The 21713-nt window shown below is 44.5% G+C and overlaps 1 protein-coding gene across 10 annotated transcripts in view; it reads right to left on the bottom strand.

The window, feature by feature from the left end:
* Window positions 1-20107, bottom strand: part of magi1a (membrane associated guanylate kinase, WW and PDZ domain containing 1a) — a 179096-nt gene extending 158989 nt beyond the window's left edge. For 8 of the 10 annotated variants that reach the window (XM_056236569.1, XM_056236571.1, XM_056236572.1 and 5 more), the window contains exon 1: window positions 19834-20106. In XM_056236569.1, coding sequence (XP_056092544.1) covers window positions 19834-20086 — 253 coding nt within the window. In that variant the 5' untranslated portion in view covers window positions 20087-20106. Of the gene's footprint in view, window positions 1-19833 lie in introns of all 10 variants that reach the window. The other 2 variants (XM_056236577.1, XM_056236578.1) reach the window with 1 other exon arrangement.
* Between the last annotated feature and the right edge of the window lie 1606 nt (window positions 20108-21713).

The following is a 21713-nucleotide window of genomic DNA, read 5'->3' as shown; positions in this document are numbered from 1 at the left end:
CTACTGTACACCAATGCACTCTACTGTACTCTACTGTCCTCTACTGTACTCTACTGTCCTCTACTGTACTCTACTGTCCTCTACTGTACACTACTGCACTCTACTGCACTCTACTGTACTCTACTGTACCTATACTGTCCTCTACTTTACACTACTGTCCTCTACTGCACTCTACCGTACACCACTGTTCCTCAACTGTACACTACTGTTCCTCTACTGTACACTACTGTTCTCTACTGTTCCTCTACTTTACACTACTGTACTCTACTGTACTCTACTGTCCTCTACTGTACACTAATGCACTCTACTGCCCTCTACTGTCCTCTACTGTCCTCTACTGTACACCAATGCACTCTACTGTACTCTACTGTCCTCTACTGTACTCTACTGTCCTCTACTGTACTCTACTGTCCTCTACTGTACACTACTGCACTCTACTGCACTCTACTGTACTCTACTGTACCTATACTGTCCTCTACTTTACACTACTGTCCTCTACTGCACTCTACTGTCCTCTACTCTACACTACTGCACTCTACTGTACTCTACTGTACTCTACTGTACCTATACTGTCCTCTACTTTACACTACTGTCCTCTACTGCACTCTACTGTCCTCTACTCTACACTACTGCACTCTACTGTACTCTACTGTACTCTACTGTACTCTACCTCTACTGTCCTCTACTTTACACTACTGTCCTCTACTGCACTCTACTGTCCTCTACTTTACACTACTGCACTCTACTGCACTCTACTGTACTCTACTGTACTCCACTGTACCTCTACTGTCATCTACTGTACACTACTGTACTCTACTGTACACCACTGTTCCTCTACTGTACTCTACTGTACTCTACTGTACACTACTGTACACAACTGTTCCTCTACTGTCCTCTACTGTGCTCTACTGTACACAAATGTTCCTCTGCTGTACTTTACTGTACCTCTACTGTACTCTACTGTAGGCCACTGTTCCTCTACTGTACTCTACTACACCTCTACTGTACCCTACTGTCACCTACTGTACACTACTGTACTCTACTGCACTCCACCGTACACTACTGTACACCACTGTTCCTCTGCTGTACTCTACTGTACCTCTACTGTCCTCTACTGTACACTACTGCACTCTGCTGTACACTACTGTACTCTAATGTACTCTACCTCTACTGTACTCTACTGCACTCTACTGCACTCTACTGTTCCTCTACTGTACTCTACTGTACTCTACCTCTACTGTACACTACTGCACTCCACTGTACTCCACTGTTCCTCTACTGTACTCTACTGCACTCTACTGCACTCTACTGTACCTCCACTGTACACTACTGCACTCTACTGTACTCCACTGTACTCCACTGTACACTACTGTACACCACTGTTCCTCTACTGTACCTCTACTGTACCTCTACTGTCCTCTACTGTCCTCTACTGTTCCTCTACTGTACTCTACTGCACTCTACTGCGCTCTACTGTACCTCTACTGTACACTACTGCACTCTACTGTACTCCACTGTACACTAATGCACTCTACTGTACTCTACTGTACACTACTGCACTCTACTGTACACTGCTGCACACTACTGAACACTACTGCACTCTTCTGCACTCTACTGTACACAACACTGCACTCTACTGTACTCTACTGTACCTCTACTTTACACTACTGTACTCTACTGTACTCTACTGTTCCTCTACTGTACTCTGCTGTACACCACTGTTCCTCTACTGTACTCCACTGTACCTCCAATGCCCTCTGCTCTGCTCTACTGTACACCAATGTTCCTCTGCTGTACTCTACTGTACCTCTACTGTACTCTACTGTAGGCCACTGTTCCTCTGCTGTACTCTACTGTACCTCTACCATACTCTACTGTCACCAACTGTGCACTACTGCACTCTACTGTACTCCACTGTACACTACTGTACACCACGGTTCCTCTACTGTACTCTACTGTACCTCTACTGTACACTACTGCACTATACTGTACACTGCTGTACTCTACTGTACTCTATCTCTACTGTACTCTACTGCACTCTGCTGTTCCTCTACTGTACTCTACTGCACTCTACTGTACTCTACCTCTACTGTACACTACTGCACTCCACTGTACTCTACTGTTCCTCTACTGTACTCTACTGCACTCTGCTGCGCTCTACTGTACCTCTACTGTACACTACTGCACTCTACTGTACTCCACTGTACACCACTGTACACCACTGTTCCTCTACTGTACCTCTACTGCCCTCTACTGTACACTACTGTACTCTACTGTTCCTCTACTGTACTCTACTGTACTCTACTGCACTCTAGCTCTACTGTACACTACTGTACTCTACTGTACCTCTACTGTACCTCTACTGCACTCTACCGTACACTACTGTACTCTACTGTTCCTCTACTGTACTCTACTGTACTCTACTGCACTCTACCTCTACTGTACACTACTGTACTCTACTGTTCCTCTACTGTACTCTACTGCACTCTACTGCACTCTACCTCTACTGTACACTACTGCACTCTACTGTACTCTACTGTACTCTGCTGCTCCTCTACTGCACTCTACCTCTACACTGTACTCTACTGTCCTCTACTGTACACTACTGCACTCTACTGTACTCTACTGTACCTCTACTGTCCTCTACTTTACACTACTGCACTCTACTGTACTCTACCTCTACTGTCCTCTACTTTACACTACTGTCCTCTACTGTCCTCTACTGTACCTCTACTGTCCTCTACTTTACACTACTGTACTCTACTGTACTCTACTGTTCCTCTACTGTACTCTGCTGTACACCACTGTTCCTCTACTGTACTCCACTGTACCTCCAATGCCATCTGCTCTGCTCTACTGTACACCAATGTTCCTCTACTGTACCTCTACTGTACTCTACTGTAGGCCACTGTTCCTCTACTGTACTCTACTGTACCTCTACTGTACTCTACTGTCACCTACTGTACACTACTGCACTCTACTGTATTCCACTGTACACTACTGTACACCACGGTTCCTCTACTGTACTCTACTGTACCTTTTTTATTGTACACTACTGCACTATACTGTGCACTACTGTACTCTAATGTACTCTATCTCTACTGTACTCTACTGCACTCTACTGTTCCTCTACTGTACTCTACTGCACTCTACTGTGCTCTACCTCTACTGTACACTACTGCACTCCACTGTACTCTACTGTTCCTCTACTGTACTCTACTGCACTATGCTGCGCTCTACTGTACCTCTACTGTACACTACTGCACTCTACTGTACTCCACTGTACACTACTGTACACCACTGGTCCTCTACTGTGCCTCTACTGCCCTCTACTGTACACTACTGCACTCTACCGTACACTACTGTACTCTACTGTACTCCACCTCTACTGTACTCTACTGCACTCTACTGCACTCTACTGTTCCTCTACTGTACTCTACTGCACTCTACTGCACTCTACCTCTACTGTACACTACTGCACTCTACTGTACTCTACTGTACTCTACTGCACTCTACTGCGCTCTACTGTACTCTACTGTACACTACTGTTCCTCTACTGTACACTACTGTTCCTCTACTGCTCCTCTACTTTACTCTACTGTTCCTCTACTGCTCCTCTATTGTACTATACTGTTCCTCTACTGTACTCTACTGTTCCTCTACTGTACTCTACTGTTCCTCTACTTTACTCTACTGTTCCTCTACTATACTCTACTGTACACTACTGTTCCTCTACTGTTCCTCTACTGTACTCTACTGTACTCTACTGTTCCTCTACTGCTCCTCTACTGTAATCTACTGTTCCTCCACTGCAATCTACTGCTCCTCTACTGTACTCTACTGTTCCTCTACTGTACTCTACTGTTCCTCTACTTTACTCTACTGTTCCTCTACTATACTCTACTGTACACTACTGTTCCTCTACTGTTCCTCTACTGTACTCTACTGTACTCTACTGTTCCTCTACTGCTCCTCTACTGTAATCCACTGTTCCTCCACTGCAATCTACTGCTCCTCTACTGTACTCTACTGTTCCTCTACTGTACTCTACTGTTCCTCTACTTTACTCTACTGTTCCTCTACTGTACTCTACTGTTCCTCTACTGTCCACTACTGTACACTACTGTACTCTACTGTACACTACTGCACTCCACTGCACTCTACTGCACTCTACTGTACTCTACTGTTCCTCTACTGTACTCTACTGTTCCTCTACTGTACTCTACTGCTCCTCTACTGTACTCTACTGTCCTCTACTGTACTCTACTGTCCTCTACTGTTCCTCTACTGTATTCTACTGTCCTCTACTGTACTCTACTGTCCTCTACTGTACTCTGCTGTCCTCTACTGTACTCTACTGTTCCTCTACTGTATTCTACTGTCCTCTACTGTACTCTACTGTCCTCTACTGTACTCTACTGTTCCTCTACTGTCCTAATTCTGAACCAAATTCTCAATGGCCTAAACCCATTTGTTGAATAAATCACTCTTTCTGTAAAACCTTAACCAAAGTTCAGAACGTTATACACCGTTTGTAAATCTCATGCAGTCCTTTTGCTAAACTCTAATCACAATCTCACTCTCTAAAACACATTTTGCACTGTGATGCACTTGCACAAGCGGCCAAAGTTAAACACTACTACAATACAGTAGTCATTGTTTACCTACAATTCACACAATTCACACTTATTGGTAATTATGTGATCAAACCAACTGTACAAATCATAAGCCAGTTCAGAACACACAGGTCACACAGAGGAAGAGTAGGAGTAAGAAGAGGAACAGTAGGAGTAAGAGGAGGAACAGTATGAGTAAGAGGAGGAACAGTATGAGTAAGAGGAGGAAGAGTATGTGTAAGAGGAGGAAGAGCATGAGTTAGAGGAGGAAGAGTCTGAGTATGAGGAGGAAGAGTCTGAGTAAGAGGAGGAAGAGTCTGAGTTAGAGGAGGAAGAGTCTAAGTTAGAGGAGGAAGAGCATGAGTTAGAGGAGGAAGGGTATGTGTAAGAGGAGGAAGAGTATGTGTAAGAGGAGGAAGAGTATGTGTAAGAGGAGGAAGAGCATGAGTAAGAGGAAGAAGAGCATGAGTTAGAGGAGGAAGAGTATGTGTAAGAGGAGGAAGAGTATGTGTAAGAGGAGGAAGAGCATGAGTTAGAGAAGGAAGAGCATGAGTTAGAGGAGGAAGAGTATGTGTAAGAGGAGGAAGAGCATGAGTAAGAGGAGGAAGAGCATGAGTTAGAGGAGGAAGAGTATGTGTAAGAGGAGGAAGAGCATGTGTAAGAGGAGGAAGAGCATGAGTTAGAGGAGGAAGAGTATGTGTAAGAGGAGGAAGAGTATGTGTAAGAGGAGGACGAGCATGAGTTAGAGGAGGAAGAGCATGAGTTAGAGGAGGAAGAGTATGTGTAAGAGGAGGAAAGGTATGTGTAAGAGGAGGAAGAGCATGAGTTAGAGGAGGAAGAGCATGAGTTAGAGGAGGAAGAGTATGTGTAAGAGGAGGAAGGGTATGTGTAAGAGGAGGAAGAGCATGAGTTATAGGAGGAAGAGCATGAGTAAGAGGAGGAAGAGCATGTGTAAGAGGAGGAAGAGCATGTGTAAGAGGAGGAAGAGCATGTGTAAGAGGAGGAAGCGCATGAGTAAGAGGAGGAAGAGCATGAGTTATAGGAGGAAGAGTATGTGTAAGAGGAGGAAGAGTATGTGTTAGAGGAGGAAGAGTATGAGTAAGAGGAGGAAGAGTATGAGTAAGAGGAGGAAGAGTATGTGTAAGAGGAGGAAGAGCATGAGTTAGAGGAGGAAGAGTCTGAGTATGAGGAGTAAGAGTCTGAGTAAGAGGAGGAAGAGTCTGAGTAAGAGGAGGAAGAGTCTGAGTTAGAGGAGGAAGAGCATGAGTTAGAGGAGGAAGAGTATGTGTAAGAGGAGGAAGGGTATGTGTAAGAGGAGGAAGAGCATGAGTTAGAGGAGGAAGGGTCTGAGTATGAGGAGGAAGGGTATGTGTAAGAGGAGGAAGAGAATGAGTTAGAGGAGGAAGAGTCTGAGTATGAGGAGGAAGAGTCTGAGTAAGAGGAGGAAGAGTCTGAGTAAGAGGAGGAAGAGTCTGAGTTAGAGGAGGAAGAGCATGAGTTAGAGGAGGAAGAGTATGAGTAAGAGGAGGAAGAGTATGTGTAAGAGGAGGAAGAGCATGAGTTAGAGGAGGAAGAGTCTGAGTATGAGGAGGAAGAGTCTGAGTAAGAGGAGGAAGAGTCTGAGTAAGAGGAGGAAGAGTCTGAGTCAGAGGAGGAAGAGCATGAGTTAGAGGAGGAAGAGTATGTGTAAGAGGAGGAAGGGTATGAGTAAGAGGAGGAAGAGCATGAGTTAGAGGAGGAAGAGTATGTGTAAGAGGAGGAAGAGTATGTGTAAGAGGAGGAAGGGTATGAGTAAGAGGAGGAAGAGCATGAGTTAGAGGAGGAAGAGTATCTGTAAGAGGAGGAAGAGTATGTGTAAGAGGAGGAAGAGCATGAGTTAGAGGAGGAAGAGCATGAGTTAGAGGAGGAAGAGTATGTGTAAGAGGAGGAAGGGTATGTGTAAGAGGAGGAAGAGCATGAGTTAGAGGAGGAAGAGCATGTGTTAGAGGAGGAAGAGCATGAGTAAGAGGAGGAAGAGCATGAGTTAGAGGAGGAAGAGTATGTGTAAGAGGAGGAAGGGTATGTGTAAGAGGAGGAAGGGTATGAGTAAGAGGAGGAAGAGCATGAGTTAGAGGAGGAAGAGTATGTGTAAGAGGAAGAAGAGTATGTGTAAGAGGAGGAAGAGCATGAGTTAGAGGAGGAAGAGCATGAGTTAGAGGAGGAAGAGTATGTGTAAGAGGAGGAAGGGTATGTGTAAGAGGAGGAAGAGCATGAGTTAGAGGAGGAAGAGCATGAGTTAGAGGAGGAAGAGCATGAGTAAGAGGAGGAAGAGCATGAGTTAGAGGAGGAAGAGTATGTGTGAGAGGAGGAAGAGCATGAGTTAGAGGAGGAAGAGCATGAGTTAGAGGAGGAAGAGCATGTGTAAGAGGAGGAAGGGTATGTGTAAGAGGAGGAAGAGCATGAGTTATAGGAGGAAGAGTATGTGTAAGAGGAGGAAGAGTATGTGTTAGAGGAGGAAGAGTATGAGTAAGAGGAGGAAGAGTATGAGTTAGAGGAGGAAGCGCATGAGTTAGAGGAGGAAGAGTATGTGTAAGAGGAGGAAGGGTATGTGTAAGAGGAGGAAGGGTATGAGTCAGAGGAGGAAGAGCATGAGTTAGAGGAGGAAGAGTATGTGTAAGAGGAGGAAGAGTATGAGTTAGAGGAGGAAGAGCATGAGTTAGAGGAGGAAGAGTATGTGTAAGAGGAGGAAGGGTATGTGTAAGAGGAGGAAGGGTATGAGTCAGAGGAGGAAGAGCATGAGTTAGAGGAGGAAGAGTATGTGTAAGAGGACGAAGAGTATGTGTAAGAGGAGGAAGAGCATGAGTTAGAGGAGGAAGAGCATGAGTTAGAGGAGGAAGAGTATGTGTAAGAGGAGGAAGAGCATGAGTTAGAGGAGGAAGAGCATGAGTTAAAGGAGGAAGAGTATGTGTAAGAGGAGGAAGGGTATGTGTAAGAGGAGGAAGAGCATGAGTTAGAGGAGGAAGAGCATGAGTTAGAGGAGGAAGAGCATGAGTAAGAGGAGGAAGAGCATGAGTTAGAGGAGGAAGAGTATGTGTAAGAGGAGGAAGGGTATGTGTAAGAGGAGGAAGAGCATGATTTAGAGGAGGAAGAGTATGTGTAAGAGGAGGAAGAGTATGTGTAAGAGGAGGAAGAGCATGAGTTAGAGGAGGAAGAGTATTTGTAAGAGGAGAAATGGTATGTGTAAGAGGAGGAAGAGCATGAGTTATAGGAGGAAGAGTATGTGTAAGAGGAGGAAGAGTATGTGTTAGAGGAGGAAGAGTATGAGTAAGAGGAGGAAGAGTATGAGTAAGAGGTGGAAGAGTATGAGTAAGAGGAGGAAGAGCATTTGTAAGAGGAGGAAGAGTATGAGTAAGAGGAGGAAGAGTCTGAGTAAGAGGAGGAAGAGTATGAGTAAGAGGAGGAAGAGTATGAGTAAGAGGAGGAAGAGTCTGAGTAAGAGGAGGAAGAGTATGACTAAGAGGAGGAAGAGTATGTGTAAGAGGAGGAAGAGTATGAGTAAGAGGAGGAAGAGTCTGAGTAAGAGGAGGAAGAGTATGAGTAAGAGGAGGAAGAGTATGTGTAAGAGGAGGAAGGGTATGTGTAAGAGGAGGAAGAGTATGAGTAAGAGGAGGGAGAGTATGAGTAAGAGGAGGAAGAATATGTGTAAGAGGAGGGAGAGTATGAGTAAGAGGAGGGAGAGTATGAGTAAGAGGAGGAAGAGTATGAGTAAGAGGAGGAAGAATATGTGTAAGAGGAGGGAGAGTATGAGGAAGAGGAGGAAGAGTATGAGTAAGAGGAGGAAGAGTATGTGTAAGAGGAGGGAGAGTATGAGTAAGAGGAGGGAGTATGAGTAAAAGGAGGGAGTATGAGTAAGAGGAGGAAGAGTATGAGTTAGAGGAGGAAGAGTATGTCTAAGAGGAGGAAGAGTATGTGTAAGAGGAGGAAGAGTATGAGTAAGAGGAGGAAGAATATGTGTAAGAGGAGGGAGAGTATGAGGAAGAGGAGGGAGAGTATGAGTAAGAGGAGGGAGAGTATGAGTAAGAGGAGGAAGAGTATGAGTTAGAGGAGGAAGAGTATGTGTAAGAGGAGGAAGAGTATGAGTAAGAGGAGGAAGAATATGTGTAAGAGGAGGGAGAGTATGAGTAAGAGGAGGAAGAGGAGGAGTAAGAGGAGGAAGAGTATGAGTAAGAGGAGGGAGAGTATGAGTAAGAGGAGGGAGAGTATGAGTAAGAGGAGGAAGAGTATGAGTAAGAGGAGGAAGAATATATGTAAGAGGAGGGAGAGTATGAGTAAGAGGAGAAAGAGCATGAGTTAGAGGAGGAAGAATATGTGTAAGAGGAGGGAGAGTATGAGTAAGAGGAGGAAGAGGAGGAGTAAGAGGAGGAAGAGTATGAGTAAGAGGAGGGAGAGTATGAGTAAGAGGAGGGAGAGTATGAGTAAGAGGAGGAAGAGTATGAGTAAGAGGAGGAAGAATATGTGTAAGGGGAGGGAGAGTATGAGTAAGAGGAGGAAGAGCATGAGTTAGAGGAGGAAGAGTATGTGTAAGAGGAGGGAGAGTATGAGGGAGAGGAGGAAGAGTATGAGTAAGAGGAAGAATAGTATGAGTTAGAGGAGGAAGAGTATGAGTAAGAGGAGGGAGAGTATGAGTAAGAGGAGGAAGAGTATGAGTAAGAGGAGGGAGAGTATGTGTAAGAGGAGGAAGAGTATGAGTAAGAGGAGGAAGAATATATGTAAGAGGAGGGAGAGTATGAGTAAGAGGAGGAAGAGTATGAGTAAGAGGAGGAAGAGTATGAGTAAGAGGAGGAAGAGTCTGAGTAAGAGGAGGGAGAGTATGTGTAAGAGGAGGAAGAGCATGTGTAAGAGGAGGAAGAGTATGAGTAAGAAGAGGGAGAGTATGAGTAAGAGGAGGGAGAGTATGTGTAAGAGGAGGGAGAGTATGTGTAAGAGGAGGGAGAGTATGAGTAAGAGGAGGGAGAGTATGAGTAAGAGGAGGAAGAGTATGAGTAAGAGGAGGAAGAGTATGTGTAAGAGGAGGAAGAGTATGTGTAAGAGGAGGAAGAGTATGAGTAAGAGGAGGGAGAGTATGAGTAAGAGGAGGAAGAGTATGAGTAAGAGGAGGAAGAGTATGAGTAAGAGGAGGAAGAGCATGAGTAAGAGGAGGGAGAGTATGAGTAAGAGGAGGGAGAGTATGAGTAAGAGGAGGGAGAGTGTGAGTAAGAGGAGGGAGAGTATGTGTAAGAGGAGGAAGAGTATGAGTAAGAGGAGGAAGAGTATGAGTAAGAGGAGGAAGAGTATGTGTAAGAGGAGGGAGAGTATGAGTAAGAGGAGGGAGAATATGTGTAAGAGGAGGGAGAGTATGTGTAAGAGGAGGAAGAGTATGAGTAAGAGGAGGAAGAGTATGTGTAAGAGGAGGGAGAGTATGTGTAAGAGGAGGGAGAGTATGAGTAAGAGGAGGGAGAGTATGAGTAAGAGGAGGAAGAATATGTGTAAGAGGAGGAAGAGTATGAGTAAGAGGAGGAAGAATATGTGTAAGAGGAGGGAGAGTAAGAGTAAGAGGAGGGAGAGTATGAGTAAGAGGAGGGAGAGTATGAGTAAGAGGAGGAAGAGTATGAGTAAGAGGAGGAAGAGTATGAGTAAGAGGAGGAAGAGTATGTGTAAGAGGAGGGAGAGTATGAGTAAGAGGAGGAAGAGTATGAGTAAGAGGAGGAAGAGTATGAGTAAGAGGAGGAAGAGTATGTGTAAGAAGAGGAAGAGTATGAGTAAGAGGAGGAAGAGTATGTGTAAGAGGAGGAAGAGTATGAGTAAGAGGAGGAAGAGTATGTGTAAGAGGAGGGAGATTATGAGTAAGAGGAGGAAGAGTATGAGTAAGAGGAGGAAGAGTATGAGTAAGAGAAGGAAGAATATGTGTAAGAGGAGGGAGAGTATGAGTAAGAGGAGGAAGAGTATGAGTAAGAGGAGGAAGAGTATGAGTAAGAGGAGGAAGAATATGTGTAAGAGGAGGGAGAGTATGAGTAAGAGGAGGAAGAGTATGTGTAAGAGGAGGAAGAGTATGTGTAAGAGGAGGGAGAGTATGTGTAAGAGGAGGGAGAGTATGAGTAAGAGGAGGAAGAGTGTGTGTAAGAGGAGGAAGAGTATGAGTAAGAGGAGGAAGAATATGTGTAAGAGGAGGGAGAGTATGTGTAAGAGGAGGAAGAGTATGAGTTAGAGGAGGAAGAGTATGTGTAAGAGGAGGGAGAGTATGAGTAAGAGGAGGGAGAGTATGTGTAAGAGGAGGAAGGGTATGTGTAAGAGGAGGGAGAGTATGTGTAAGAGGAGGAAGAGTATGAGTAAGAGGAGGAAGAATATGAGTAAGAGGAGGGAGAGTATGTGTAAGAGGAGGAAGGGTATGTGTAAGAGGAGGAAGAGTATGAGTAAGAGGAGGAAGAGTATGTGTAAGAGGAGGGAGAGTATGAGTAAGAGGAGGAAGAGTATGAGTAAGAGGAGGAAGAGTATGAGTAAGAGGAGGAAGAGTATGAGTAAGAGGAGGAAAAGTATGAGTAAGAGGAGGAAGAGTATGTGTAAGAGGAGGAAGAGTATGTGTAAGAGGAGGGAGAGTATGAGTAAGAGGAGGAAGAGTATGTGTAAGAGGAGGGAGAGTATGAGTAAGAGGAGGGAGAGTATGAGTAAGAGGAGGGAGAGTATGAGTAAGAGGAGGGAGAGTATGAGTAAGAGGAGGGAGAGTATGTGTAAGAGGAGGAATAGCATGAGTTAGAGGAGGAAGAGCATGAGTTAGAGGAGGAAGAGTATGTGTAAGAGGAGGAAGAGCATGAGTTATAGGAGGAAGAGTATGTGTAAGAGGAGGAAGAGTATGAGTAAGAGGAGGAAGAGTATGAGTAAGAGGAGGGAGAGTATGAGTAAGAGGAGGGAGAGTATGTGTAAGAGGAGGGAGAGTATGTGTAAGAGGAGGAAGAGTATGAGTAAGAGGAGGGAGAGTATGAGTAAGAGGAGGGAGAGTATGAGTAAGAGGAGGGAGAGTATGTGTAAGAGGAGGGAGAGTATGAGTAAGAGGAGGGAGAGTATGTGTAAGAGGAGGGAGAGTATGTGTAAGAGGAGGAAGAGTATGAGTAAGAGGAGGGAGAGTATGAGTAAGAGGAGGGAGAGTATGAGTAAGAGGAGGAAGAGTATGAGTAAGAGGAGGAAGAGTATGAGTAAGAGGAGGGAGAGTATGAGTAAGAGGAGGAAGAGTATGAGTAAGAGGAGGAAGAGTATGAGTAAGAGGAGGGAGAGTATGAGTAAGAGGAGGAAGAGTATGAGTAAGAGGAGGAAGAGTATGTGTAAGAGGAGGAAGAGTATGAGTAAGAGGAGGGAGAGTATGAGTAAGAGGAGGGAGAGTATGAGTAAGAGGAGGAAGAGTATGAGTAAGAGGAGGAAGAGTATGAGTAAGAGGAGGAAGAGTATGAGTAAGAGGAGGAAGAGTATGAGTAAGAGGAGGGAGAGTATGTGTAAGAGGAGGGAGAGTATGAGTAAGAGGAGGAAGAATATGTGTAAGAGGAGGGAGAGTATGTGTAAGAGGAGGAAGAGTATGAGTAAGAGGAGGGAGAGTATGAGTAAGAGGAGGGAGAGTATGAGTAAGAGGAGGAAGAGTATGAGTAAGAGGAGGAAGAGTATGAGTAAGAGGAGGGAGAGTATGTGTAAGAGGAGGGAGAGTATGAGGAAGAGGAGGAAGAGTATGAGTAAGAGGAGGGAGAGTATGTGTAAGAGGAGGGAGAGTATGTGTAAGAGGAGGAAGAGTATGAGTAAGAGGAGGAAGAGTATGAGTAAGAGGAGGGAGAGTATGAGTAAGAGGAGGGAGAGTATGTGTAAGAGGAGGGAGAGTATGAGGAAGAGGAGGAAGAGTATGAGTAAGAGGAGGGAGAGTATGTGTAAGAGGAGGGAGAGTATGTGTAAGAGGAGGAAGAGTATGAGTAAGAGGAGGAAGAGTATGAGTAAGAGGAGGAAGAGTATGAGTAAGAGGAGGAAGAGTATGAGTAAGAGGAGGGAGAGTATGAGTAAGAGGAGGGAGAGTATGAGTAAGAGGAGGAAGAGTATGAGTAAGAGGAGGAAGAGTATGAGTAAGAGGAGGGAGAGTATGTGTAAGAGGAGGAAGAGTATGAGTAAGAGGAGGAAGAATATGTGTAAGAGGAGGGAGAGTATGAGTAAGAGGAGGGAGAGTATGAGTAAGAGGAGGAAGAATATGTGTAAGAGGAGGAAGAGTATGAGTAAGAGGAGGAAGAGTATGAGTAAGAGGAGGAAGAGTATGAGTAAGAGGAGGGAGAGTATGAGTAAGAGGAGGGAGAGTATGTGTAAGAGGAGGAAGAGCATGAGTAAGAGGAGGAAGAGTATGAGTAAGAGGAGGGAGAGTATGAGGAAGAGGAGGAAGAGTATGAGTAAGAGGAGGAAGAGTATGTGTAAGAGGAGGAAGAGTATGAGTAAGAGGAGGAAGAGTATGAGTAAGAGGAGGAAGAGTATGAGTAAGAGGAGGGAGAGTATGAGTAAGAGGAGGGAGAGTATGAGTAAGAGGAGGAAGAGTATGAGTAAGAGGAGGGAGAGTATGAGTAAGAGGAGGAAGAGTATGAGTAAGAGGAGGAAGAGTATGAGTAAGAGGAGGAAGAGTATGAGTAAGAGGAGGAAGAGTATGAGTAAGAGGAGGAAGGGTATGTGTAAGAGGATGAAGAGTATGTGTAAGAGGAGGGAGAGTATGTGTAAGAGGAGGGAGAGTATGAGTAAGAGGAGGAAGAGTGTGTGTAAGAGGAGGAAGAGTATGAGTAAGAGGAGGAAGAATATGTGTAAGAGGAGGGAGAGTATGTGTAAGAGGAGGAAGAGTATGAGTTAGAGGAGGAAGAGTATGTGTAAGAGGAGGGAGAGTATGAGTAAGAGGAGGGAGAGTATGTGTAAGAGGAGGAAGGGTATGTGTAAGAGGAGGGAGAGTATGTGTAAGAGGAGGAAGAGTATGAGTAAGAGGAGGAAGAATATGAGTAAGAGGAGGGAGAGTATGTGTAAGAGGAGGAAGGGTATGTGTAAGAGGAGGAAGAGTATGAGTAAGAGGAGGAAGAGTATGTGTAAGAGGAGGGAGAGTATGAGTAAGAGGAGGAAGAGTATGAGTAAGAGGAGGAAGAGTATGAGTAAGAGGAGGAAGAGTATGAGTAAGAGGAGGAAAAGTATGAGTAAGAGGAGGAAGAGTATGTGTAAGAGGAGGAAGAGTATGTGTAAGAGGAGGGAGAGTATGAGTAAGAGGAGGAAGAGTATGTGTAAGAGGAGGGAGAGTATGAGTAAGAGGAGGGAGAGTATGAGTAAGAGGAGGGAGAGTATGAGTAAGAGGAGGGAGAGTATGAGTAAGAGGAGGGAGAGTATGAGTAAGAGGAGGGAGAGTATGTGTAAGAGGAGGAAGAGTATGAGTAAGAGGAGGGAGAGTATGAGGAAGAGGAGGAAGAGTATGAGTAAGAGGAGGGAGAGTATGAGGAAGAGGAGGAAGAGTATGAGTAAGAGGAGGAAGAGTATGTGTAAGAGGAGGGAGAGTATGAGTAAGAGGAGGAAGAGTATGAGTAAGAGGAGGAAGAGTATGAGTAAGAGGAGGGATAGTATGAGTAAGAGGAGGGAGAGTATGAGTAAGAGGAGGAAGAGTATGAGTAAGAGGAGGGAGAGTATGAGTAAGAGGAGGAAGAGTATGAGTAAGAGGAGGAAGAGTATGAGTAAGAGGAGGAAGAGTATGAGTAAGAGGAGGAAGAGTATGAGTAAGAGGAGGAAGGGTATGTGTAAGAGGAGGAAGAGCATGAGTAAGAGGAGGAAGAGTATGAGTAAGAGGAGGGAGAGTATGAGTAAGAGGAGGAAGAGTATGAGTAAGAGGAGGAAGAGTTTGAGTAAGAGGAGGAAGAGTATGAGTAAGAGGAGGAAGAGTTTGAGTAAGAGGAGGAAGAGTATGAGTAAGAGGAGGAAGAGTATGAGTAAGAGGAGGGAGAGTATGAGTAAGAGGAGGAAGAGTATGAGTAAGAGGAGGAAGAGTATGAGTAAGAGGAGGAAGAGTATGAGTAAGAGGAGGAAGAGTTTGAGTAAGAGGAGGAAGAGTATGAGTAAGAGGAGGAAGAGTATGAGTAAGAGGAGGAAGAGTATGAGTAAGAGGAGGAAGAGTTTGAGTAAGAGGAGGAAGAGTATGAGTAAGAGGAGGAAGAGTTTGAGTAAGAGGAGGAAGAGTATGAGTAAGAGGAGGAAGAGTATGAGTAAGAGGAGGGAGAGTTTGAGTAAGAGGAGGAAGAGTATGAGTAAGAGGAGGAAGAGTATGAGTAAGAGGAGGAAGAGTATGAGTAAGAGGAGGAAGAGCATGAGTTATAGGAGGAAGAGTATGAGTAAGAGGAGGAAGAGCATGAGTTATAGGAGGGAGAGTATGAGTAAGAGGAGGGAGAGTTTGAGTAAGAGGAGGAAGAGTATGAGTAAGAGGAGGAAGAGTATGAGTAAGAGGAGGAAGAGGAGGAAGAGTATGCTGCATGTTTCAGAGTGAAACGCTGCACTGGTCATTTAGGGTTAGCGCAGGGGTCGGCAACCCAAAATGTTGAAAGAGCCATATTGGACCAAAAAAATAAATAAATAAAAATCTGTCTGGAGCCGCAAAAAATTAAAAGCTTTACATAAGCCTTATAATGAAGGCAACACATGCTGTATTAGCGTTATTAGCCCCCTAGTATCAAAATGATAAGTAGGCTACAAATTAGAGCTTAGATCGGGCCCAAAAAATCAAGCCCGGCCCGACACATTAAACGTAATTATGAGCCCGAGCCGCATTTTAACCCGACCATTTTTTAATGCGTGGGTCATTATTATAACTGACGTTCTCAACTTTCTTTCTATATTGCTTTCTCCCGCCTGCAACATTTATGTTTTGTCCCGCTCCCGCCCGCAAATAGACTTTTTTCTGTCCTCCAAATACTTTCAAGTTGGCCTACGTGTCGCCGCCATACATCCTCCTGATAAATTATTTGTTATTAAAGCATTAAAACACAAACCACTGTTAATTTAACATAAAAGCAAGCAGTTTACTGCGTGCATGGTTTGCCATGACTGAATGCGCGCAAAGTGCGCTCTCTTAATAATTCCTAAAGCTGACAGTTCATCGCGATCTCACACATCTCTGTTATTATCAATGAAGCTGACTGCACAATCAATCTTTCATAATATCCACACTTTGTTCGTTATAATTCGAGGATTTGCCAGCATACAGAATTCAGCACTGAACAAAAACGTCCGTTTTGAGCGGTGAGGGGAGTCTATCTTAAATGCTTCTGATTGGCCATTGCGTTCAAGAAATCAACACATATGTCTGTGATTGGCTATATCGCTCAACTCTGCAAACACGTTATGAATAGAAATTCTGGCCTGTAAATCGTTTCTATTTTGTTTTAGTAGAGTGAGTGCATTACCGCACGCGCCCGCGCTCGCACTCGGCCATCAAATCTCCCGCGCTCGCACTCTATTGCGTTGGGAGTGCTCAGCTATCTTTCTCTTTTTCCCCTTGGGATCCATGGCCCATGACACACCCGCCGGTTATGCTGGGTACACACCAAAAGATAATCGGGATGATTTTGGGCCGATTTTCCCCCTTCCGACAATTCTAGCTATGTCCCGATTATCTTGATGGTTCTACAGATTATCTTATCAGATTCTCCCTTGGTGTGAGATGTGTTAAGAGTGTCCGAACCTGCTCGGAAGAATGTCGGAGCCGCCCCGATCGCGAATCGTAAATATTCAACATGTTAACAAGGACAAACGTGCACACGCTCTGGAGATTATCACGTGAAACGAAACAATATCCAATCAGAAAGCGAGATGATGGAAGACGGAAGCATAACAAACGCAGTCATGGTGTTGCAAAAAGTTAAATTGATGTGGACAGCAGAGATGGAGGATCAGCTTGTTGATTTGTGGCAACAGCACGAATGTTTTTCTGTGAAAATCATTCCAAACACTATCATCGCAATTTCTTCTTGCATATCGTCCGCCAAGCTTATTCTAAAGTCTCGCGAGATTTTGTGAGATTTCCTTTGTTCACAGTCGAGACTCTGGTTGAAAATCTGTTCGTGTGTGGTGTGCTTTGTCACATCATGGCACACCACACACTATAGGAGCAAAACGCTTAAATCTAGGATTTTTTGTCCTCATGTTTGTGGTCTATCACATTTTGAAAATCTTATAAGATGTAAAAAATCTTTTGGTGTGTACCCAGCATTAGTTTATTTGTATGTCAGCCACCAGTCTGGCAGCACGCCGATCTGACAGACACGTGTGTCACAGTCTATGACGTAAATTCTTCGTTGACAGAAATGTTGAAATTAAATATTTATTATACACATTTTTACAATGTTGAAAAACTTTAAGAATGTTTGTCATGTTTTTCCTCCTACAGAAATTATATTAAAACAAAAAATATTTTTTTCCATTTTCAAATTTTTGAAAAAGCTCCAGGGAGCCACTAGGGCGGCGCTTAAGAGCCGCGGGTTGCCGACCTATGGGTTAGGGTTAGGCTTTTAGGTGCTTTAGTGGCAGTGCCACCCTTACATGTTACATGAGTCGCCACTGCATCACCGCACCCACCAGAATAGGCCTGTATATATAAAATTCTGGCTTTATATAAAAATCTGGCTATATATATATATATGTTGCCCCCTCATTTAAAGACGGGACCCCCCAAAAATAAAATTCTGGCTACGCCCCTGGATTATAGTCTGACAGTTATAGTGTATCCGCTCCTCGGCAGCCGACGAGAGGAACGTCTGCACTGCGTCCACTGACCACGATTCAGCCATTGCTTTTTTTGGACGCTTTCTTTCTTTCTTTTTTCTTCAAGCAAGTCAAGCAAGTAGTTTCAAAACAGGTGCTACAGCGGTGGCTGTTACTGGCTATTTAAATCGAGCGGGTTTGATGTCTCGCAAATAAAAAATAAAAAATGACGCTGGTAGTGACGATTCTGTCTGACCAATCAGTGATCTGCAGTGTGTTCACGTCACATTTTAGTGTCGGTACGGTACGCTTGGAACCTCGACAGAGGTGGTACTAAAGCGAGCCGAAGCGAGCCGTCCCATGCAGTGGAAAACCCCCATTACACATGATCCTCATCAGGGCTTGACATTAACACCCGCCAACCCGCCAAATGCGGGTGCATTTCACCCGTGGCGGGTAACACAGTCACTCTCACTAGCCACTTTGGCGTGTTGAAGATTTGTAGTCTTGTCAAAGGACATCTGACATAACAAACGAATTGCAATTTGACACTATGCCACTACCACTCCCATGAGTACCACCTGCACATAGTTTAGTGTTTGCTCATTGGTCCATTCGTGAATCCTCTTGAACGACAACACTGCAAACAAGAAGACACGCGGAGATTAAACTCGCGGACTGTGCGACGAACTGGGCTGTTTTAGTCTGCCCTTAATTATCAACTTAATGTGATGATATAGCGATCTTTTTTTAATAGCAGGAGAATCCAGACCACCGGCGTGTCTCACGCTCTCCTGCAGTGCCGCTGCGCGAGGGTGCGCGCGCCAAACGAACGATCATCACACGCGACTGGTCGCATACACACACACATCAACACAGCGTTCAGTCAGTTCGTGAGTGTGCATGGCCGGTATTAAAGCAAAAATCATCTTCATGATTAAGGGCCACGGTGTAGGCCTAACTACTAGCAGGGCTGCCCTTATGTCACGTCATATCACAACTATCTTTCCAGAGTTAATTCTATGTTTTAATAAAATTAATCATGCCATGAAAGAAAGCAGGAGATGCGCTTGTGGGAATAATCTGGAAAATAAAGACCTGTAGGCCTATACTTGTTTCAGGTGGACATATCTCCAGTTACTCAGAGCTTCATGATGATAATTATTAAGTCAGAGCTCTGAGGAAAAGCTGATGCAAAACAAACAATCCAAAGTCCTATATAGTCCTATATAGCCTATATAAAGTTGTAATCCTGGTGCCTTAATTGTGGATTTTTTCTTTAAAATTATTATTTATTCTTTGCTCGTTGTTTCTAATGCAGATAATTGTTCTACTCTGTATTGCAGTATTTACTGCTGTAAAACAAAAAACAAACAAACAATGCAGCACTTTTATTATATACAATAAGAAGCTATTTTATGTGTATCTTAGACAACATGTTATCAAAAAAGGAGCTTAACAACCTTATCAGAGCTAATGATAATATTAGTTCATTTTAGCACGTTTTCAGCCCCATTGTCAATTTTAATCATATAAAACGTACAACAACAAAACTGTGGCTAGTAAAAATGCTGCGTGGCTAGTCATTTTGGAAAACCACTAGCCACATTGGCTAGTGAGCAAAAAAGTTAATGTCAAGCGCTGATCCTCATGTGTAGATATGAGATATGATACTCATGATCCACCTAAATATTGTTCCTAAATGCTCAATTTTGTTTTTAATTTTACAGTGAAATTACAATAATATTTTTCTTTTTATTTTTATTTTTTACTTTTTATTTTTCTAGCCATATTGATATAATCTCAAAATGTTGGCTAATTTGTGCAGCCTTACAAACAAGCACAGCAGTGTGTGTGTGTGTGTGTGTGTGTGTGTGTGCGTGCGCATGTGCGTGTGCGTGTGTAAGTGTGAGAGAGAGAGAGAGAGAGAGAGAGAGAGAGAGAGAGAGAGAGAGAGAGAGAGAGAGTACTGCAGCAATATTTAACGTTACATAACCTTGTCAATTATTTTCCAACAGATACACACATTCTTGCTCAGTCGAGGCATGAAGGTGGAGCTCATTGTGTGTGTGTGTGTGTGTGTCAGAAATGAAGCGTTTGTCCCGCATTAAAACAAGAGCTTTTGAGGAGCATCAATAGTGTGATTGTATAAGCAGCGGGTAAAGCATCCAGAAGAGTAATCTGAAAACATAAACACTGCGAGATGATGTCAGAGATCCCACGGTTCCAGTGCGCTTTTAAAAAATGTTTAAGACAACATATTAAAGGGATAGTGAAACTAAACGTATCTATTTTCACTGGTTAGCATGTGAACTTTCACCTTTATAATAGCCTATAATAGCCTATAATATAATATAACAAATATAATAAAATTACATAAAATAAAATATAATGTTGTGGACACATAAGTAAGCAGGGGCGCCGCCAGCTAAATGGGGCCCCATGAACGAATATGAGGTTAGGCCCCCTACCGCACCTGCTTTGGCAGTTTTGATCCGGATGGGGTCCCCGCAGTGGTTCAGGAGGTGCAGCACATCACAGAGCGGCCGCCCGGACACCGGCAGAGCCTCCACCTCCAGCAGAACGTCCCCGTGAGCGGGCGAGGCGAGCGGGCGGATCCAGGTGAAGCGACCCGTGTCCGACCCTCCACTCAGCTCCACCGGCAGCCGGCCCGCCGAGTCCCTCCACAGCGCACGCTCCCGCACACGCGTGCTCCAGTGCTCCTCCATCACACACACACACACCTAACCCGAACCCAGACACAGCCTCAGCTCAGCTGCTCAGATCTGGGAGAACTGTGGATCCTCCTGGAGTGTGTGTGACTGCTGGAGTGTGTGTGTGTGGCTGCTGGAGCTGCTCCAGTTCGGGACAGTCATAAAGTTATGAGTCATTAAGGTCAAGAGTTCAGTTTCATGTTGTCATCTGTCACGCCTATTTCGCAGACATTCTTCACTTTGACAATATTGCCAAACTGCACATCCCAGCTAACAGAAGTCCAGCGGGCCAGTGCCGGGAAACCGGTCGGTCCACGGGTCATATTATGATTTATTTCACAACTGGATAGTTATAATTAGATCCAATATAATACTAATCTTTAATGCAATTATGAATCAAAAACAAAGTACACAACTGCTAATAACCATTGTAAATGTATTCATTTTATTGGATAGAAGACACAAATGCATAACATACTCAAAATAAACACATGGAAATAAACATAAAATAACTATTAACATTACTTTTGTTAATATATCAATATTGTCACAGATAGAGGAGAGAGATAACGGGATGAAATGGTAAGTAGATGTTTATTTGAACACAGACTGAATGGAAGCGGTGGAACACAAGCTTGTAGAAGTATGAGAATACTGGATAGGTTGTAGCGATGGTTCTTTAAGGATACTTGCAATCCAGAAGACGGAAGATGACTGGAGGAACGGGCTGGTATCCGGAAACGGACAATCACAGGCTGAAGACAGACGATAAGGTTCGGGTGTTCGGAAGAGTCTAGTGTTACTCTGACGAGACCAGACACTGAGTGAAGGGATGTGAGGGTTTATATGCGTTGATGGCGATGAGCGGGTGCAGGTGTAGTGAGTCAGTAATCTGGTGATAACGAGCGGATGGGCGGAGTCAGGTGATCGGGTGCTGATGGTGTGGCAGGTTGTACTGATGACTCCGTGACAGTACCTCCTCCTCCACGGGCGGCTCCTGACACACCTGTTGCTCGTCGACGGGGTCGGCCTCGACCTCTGGGAGCTGGGCGGCTGGGATGAGACTCGTGGAACTGGGTAAGGAGGGATGGGTCCAGGATGTCGTCCCTAGCGACCCAAGCATACTTCCTGAGTATGGCTTCAGGAAGTGATATGTTGGATTCGGGCACATGAAGACGGGAGAGTGCGTCAGCTTTCAAGTTCTTGTCTCCTGGACGATACGTCACACGGAAGATGAAACGGGTGAAGAAGAGGGCCCATCAGGCTGGATTAAGACGTTTGGCCTCTCGAAGATATTCGAGATTACGATGATCAGTAATGACTTCGACTTCATGGTGTACTCCCTCCAGCCAATGTCTCCACTCCTCGCGAGCCATCTTGATAGCCAACAGTTCACGATTACCGATGTCGTAATTTTGCTCCGCCGGGGACAGTTTCTTTGAATAGAAGGCACATGGATGGAGTACTGGTGGTTTCCCCTGCTGCTGTGAAAGAATGGCTCCTACCCCGGTCGATGAGGCGTCCACTTCGACCATGAAGGGGAGCTCCGGATTGGGATGGACCAGGATGGGAGCTGAACAGAAGGCTTTCTTCAACTGTTGGAATGCTTGAGTAGCCGTAGGATTCCAGGACAGAGACTTGG

This window comes from Rhinichthys klamathensis, unplaced genomic scaffold (assembly GCF_029890125.1).
Source record: "Rhinichthys klamathensis goyatoka isolate OS25496 unplaced genomic scaffold, OSU_Roscu_1.1 h1tg000453l_1, whole genome shotgun sequence".
In the NCBI taxonomy this organism is placed as follows: domain Eukaryota; kingdom Metazoa; phylum Chordata; class Actinopteri; order Cypriniformes; family Leuciscidae; genus Rhinichthys; species Rhinichthys klamathensis.
Note: the sequence above shows the minus strand (reverse complement) of the source record. Positions and strands in the feature narration are given on the sequence as shown.